The sequence below is a fragment of the Cariama cristata genome, unplaced genomic scaffold, assembly GCF_000690535.1.
Source record: "Cariama cristata isolate BGI_N322 unplaced genomic scaffold, ASM69053v1 scaffold4971, whole genome shotgun sequence".
Lineage (NCBI taxonomy): Eukaryota > Metazoa > Chordata > Aves > Cariamiformes > Cariamidae > Cariama > Cariama cristata.
This window is the reverse complement of record NW_009597402.1, coordinates 1-4476: the sequence shown is the minus strand read 5'-3', so window position 1 is coordinate 4476 and position 4476 is coordinate 1. Positions and strand designations below refer to the sequence as shown.

Sequence of the window (4476 nt, the reverse complement as noted above, 5' to 3'; positions counted from 1 at the left end):
ACCCCCTTCCCACCCTCTCCCCAGACCGAACTGTTCCATCTGCACCCCCTGAAGCCAGGAGAGCATCCTAACCAAACAGCATCTTGGTGGGAGTTGTGGGTCTCCCTGTGCGGAGAATGTCGTAGCTGTTGTTCCAATTGTGTCTGTATTTTGGAGGTAATACTGGTTGTTTTTTCTCTCTTTCCCCCCTCTCGCCTGTCATTTGCAGATGTTAACGCAGGAGAACGAGTTCAGACCAATAGTGTAGCTACAGCATCAGCCTCCAACTCCACCTGAACCAGTACCAAGCAGCCAGCTGCACAGGAAAAATCACCAGTAATTTGAGTCTTGCTCAGCAACACTGGTCACATTTGGAAAGAAAATTAGAAAGAGGAAAAAAAAAAATCCAACAAACCAACCAACCTGTTCATTTTAGTGTTCAATTTTTTATTATTATTATTGTTGTTCTTATTTAACCTTGTAAAATATCTATAAATACAAACCAGTTTCATTGTATTCTCACTCTGCAGGGTGTCCGGGGCAGGGGACTAGGTGGGGGGAGGAGGGAAAGCGGAGCAATACAACACACCAATGTCTCTCCCCTCGACAATCTCTTCATGTTGGAAGTTTGCTGTTGTGTACTTCAGACCCAGGACTCTTGCCTCATGCCCCCTCCCACAACAGAAAGAAGGAAAAAACAAAACAAAAAAAATACCCAAACCTTATTCTCTGCTGAAGTTCTTTTTTTTTTTTTAACCTCTTTTTTTATTTTCTTTTTAAGTGAAATTTCGGACTTTGATGTAGTGCACAGCTTGAATTTGGTCGGGAGCTTAGCAGGGGTTGTTCAACAGAGCTCAGTGTTTCTTGTCAGCGAATCCATATCCCAGGTTGTCTGAAGACCTGCCCTGGCTTGGTGTGGGGAGCAGGCAACGTGGTAGAAAAATAGATTGCTGTGGGGTGGGGGGGGAGGGTTTGCCGTGTGTCTAAGGCTTGAACCGCTAGTGGAAGCCTTTCATTTTAAAAATCAGTGCTAGTGGTGAAGAAACCTGCAGCTTCATTATGGGAAAAGTTGTACCCGAGTGGGTTCTATATAATATAATACACACACATGCACAAATGCAAGCAGTTAGCTTTACTGAAGCAGCTCCTTTGCCCAGCCGGAGCTCCTGCCCCCGTGTCGCGGGCATAACGCCCAGCGGAGGCAGCCGGTCAGCTCCCGTCTTCAGCAGAGAAGAGCAGACGAACAAAATCCTCGGAGGGGGCAGGGGCCCAGCCGGGACTGTAAAGGACTTTTTGGAAAGTGGCCACTGTGAAAGCTTGGTTGGTTTGGGGTTTGTTGTTTGTTTGTTTGTTTTCCCCCCCCTTCCCTCCCTGCTCCCCCGGCTCTCGATTTGAACAGGCTTCCCTTTCCCAAGGTGTGTACAGGAAAAAGACACCAGGGTTTATAATGTGAACTGTAACAGTCTACTGGTTTATTTTGTAATGTTTTTTTTAACTGCAGTTTTAACTTGCAGGATGCCACATTCTCCGATAGTTCTGATTTTAAATCCACAGCTAGAATCTGTATTTAATTTCATCTTTTTTAACCTCTTGCTTTTTTTGATCTCTATTTATTGATGCGTGTTGCCACGTTGCCATTATGTTTTTACATTGGTAGAATATTAATAAAATACACATCCAAGTGCTCTCAACAGTAATTTGTACCTGCTGACTTGTAGGAAAGCTGGCTATATATGAGTGTGTGTGTATATATATTATATAAATATATACATGTATACATAGATACAATACTGCTTTTTTTTATTTTGTCTGTGATCTCGAAACAGTCTGACTGAAGCATGGGGTGAATGCTTGTTCTAGTCCATCTGTTCAGAGTCCGGGTTTCCTCCATGCAACAGTGCGTGGTGTGAGCATCCAAGTCTCTCTTCCTGAAGTCAAAGCAATATTCCTCGGGAAAGCGTCAGGTGAGCAGCCGGACGCAGCCGTGGTGTAGGAACGAGACTTTTGGAGACCTGATCTTGTCGTAGGCTTGTGTTTGGTGTCCACTCTGGCCTTATCCTCCTTCAGAGAAACTGTAGTCGCCTTTGGTGCTTATCGAGCTGTTATTTGACCTGCGGATCTCTAAGGCAAGCGGTTGCTTTTCGGGAACGCGGGGACCTTCGCGTGGCCCGGGGTACCCAGCAGTAGCAGCTTTGGCAAGCTCGGCCGCCACGGGAGTGGCAGGGGTTTTGGTCACGAGCTCGATGTGTTTCTTCTTTTTCTTCTTTTATGCTGTTGATGTGGGATTTTTTTGGAAACACTCTCTTAGCAGCCCTGGAACTCATGAAAGCCCTGCCCTCTCCCTCCTGCCTGACACACAGGGGGTTTCGGGGAGGCAGGAGCTGTTTCAAGAGGTGAGTGACCACCTACCATGAAACTGATAAACCCTTATGTCATACCCCTTCGTGATCTGCTGTTGGGCACACACCCAAAAAAAAAGGTGGTTTTAAAGGTTTTAGCTGTTGCTAAATTCTGTCTGGCTGCAAAGGAAAGCACACCCACATTTACAAACGGAAGGTTTTCCAAATCCTTACAGGCAACTTAATAGGAAGGGCTGAAGAACATCCTAATGTGAGAGCTCAGCCAGTCAGTGTCCCGAAAGGTAAGTGAAGGGGCTCGCTTGACCCAGTGATCCAAATAGATGCAGGAGGCTCAAAAAGTAGGACAGTGGCAGAATATGGATCTGCTGCATAGGCGAGACTGCTGAAGCATTGGCCACAGATGCTGTTATTTGGAGGGAGTAAATTACTGAGTCTTTAAAAAAAAAAAAGTAATAAAAATAATGAGGAAAAATTGCTGCTTGTGCTAGGAAATGTGGCTTTTCTTCTTTTTCGTTTTATCTTTTTGTTTAAGACTGGCGGAGGGGAGTTAAGAGCTTTTCTCTCTGTTTTTGTGACTGTACCAGTGTCTGTGTGTGTCTCGTGTGGGTGTTAGGCTGGGGGGAGGGTCAGGGGCACCCCTCTGGTTTTATTTCTTTTTTTCAAGGGTCATGGCAAGATCACACACTCTTTTATACAAGTTAGATCCAGGTCTTTGAATAACCTTTTTTTGTAAATAAGGAAAAAAAAACCACACAAAAAAAACCAACAAAAAAACAAAGCTCCTCACCAAATTCAAGCTTGTACATTATTATTTTTGGTTGTTTTTGAATTTTGAGTTTTATTGTTTTGTATGTAAATATGTGGACCCAGGAACTGTTATTAATGAGCAAAAAGTTACCGTTCAGGGCAGTGATTCTGTTTAATAATCAGACAAAATGTAGACGAGCTTTTTAAAGCCATATAGTTTTAACTCTGTACAGTAGGTACCGGCCTGTATTATTGTAACAATAACTCTAGCGATGTATAGTGTATCTATATAGTTTGGAGTGCCTTCGCTTCCATGATTTTTTGAATTTTATTTCCCTTTCCCACTTCCCCCCCCGCCCCCTTTATTAATGACATCTCCCACCCCAAACCTGCATCTTTGCTCCCCCCCTGCTTTCTAACTCTTTGAGTGCTGTAAGGTTTCGGTGATACCCTGAGCAGTAGCGGAATGAAAGGAAAGCGTCTCCACCGTCATTCATTTCATTGGAGCCGTGGCTTTGTCCTGGATGTCTCCAAGTTGCCCACCCTGCCCTCTCCTCCTCCCGCGAGCAGTGACTGCTTTCATTCGGACACTTGCCCCAGCAGCTCGTTTAGACTTTGCTCGTCTCTCCCCCAGTCCTGCGCCCAGAAGTTGTCTGGGTGGCAGCAGCTTCCAGGAGGCTCGGCCTTCCCACCCTCCCTGCGGCTGTGCCGGGGGCAGCGGCCGGGCTTGGCAAGCGGAAAGGACCCCCGGGGAGGGAAACCCCCACATCCCGCAGGGATGCTGCGCTCGGAGCCGTTCGGCCGCGGTAGGAGCGGGGACATCACTGTAAGAGACTGCAGTGGTTTTTTCCTGCCGAGGGGACTTTCTGTTCTCTTTCTTCTCCCTGTTTTTTCCCCTACACCCCTCCCCAGAGTCACTTTTGCTTTCTTGAGATAAGTTTAACATGACTCTTGATTTCTTGTGCCCAGCACGAAGGCCTTGTTTCTAAAACTAGTTTGCTTGTGTTTTACTACCTTGTTAGTATTCCACATAAGATTGTCTTGAATGGGAAAACACTTAACTCTTTACCAAACCAAAGGTTGCTGTTTTATTTCGAAGCATCTCGTGTTCATTCCAGTGAAGCAGAGGCTGCACTTTCTTTCTGGTGACACGAAGGTCAGTGATGCCAAGCTGTTGGCGACAGTCTGCTCAGAGCTGTCCCTCTCTTCTTTTACTCTTTCGGGCTTGTTTTTTAACCCGGTCTGGTCTTGATCTGTCCTTTATGTCAGCCCTGCCGTGGCGTGGGTCTCTGAGCTGGACTCGATCACAGTCTGTCTCCCCAGTGGACACCCGATCAAGATGCTGGTGGTGTTTAATATTAAACTTACCTACCTTGCTGGGGGGGGAGGG

The 4476-nt window shown here is 46.1% G+C and overlaps 1 protein-coding gene across 1 annotated transcript in view; it reads left to right on the top strand.

Moving 5' to 3' along the window:
* GSK3B (glycogen synthase kinase 3 beta) overlaps positions 1-727 on the top strand; it is a gene marked incomplete at its 5' end in the record, with an annotated part of 53255 nt that extends 52528 nt beyond the window's left edge. Inside the window, one exon of the mRNA XM_009708848.1 lies at positions 209-727. Within this exon, the coding sequence (XP_009707150.1) occupies positions 209-276 (68 nt within the window). The remainder of the gene's footprint in view (positions 1-208) is intronic.
* Between the last annotated feature and the right edge of the window lie 3749 nt (positions 728-4476).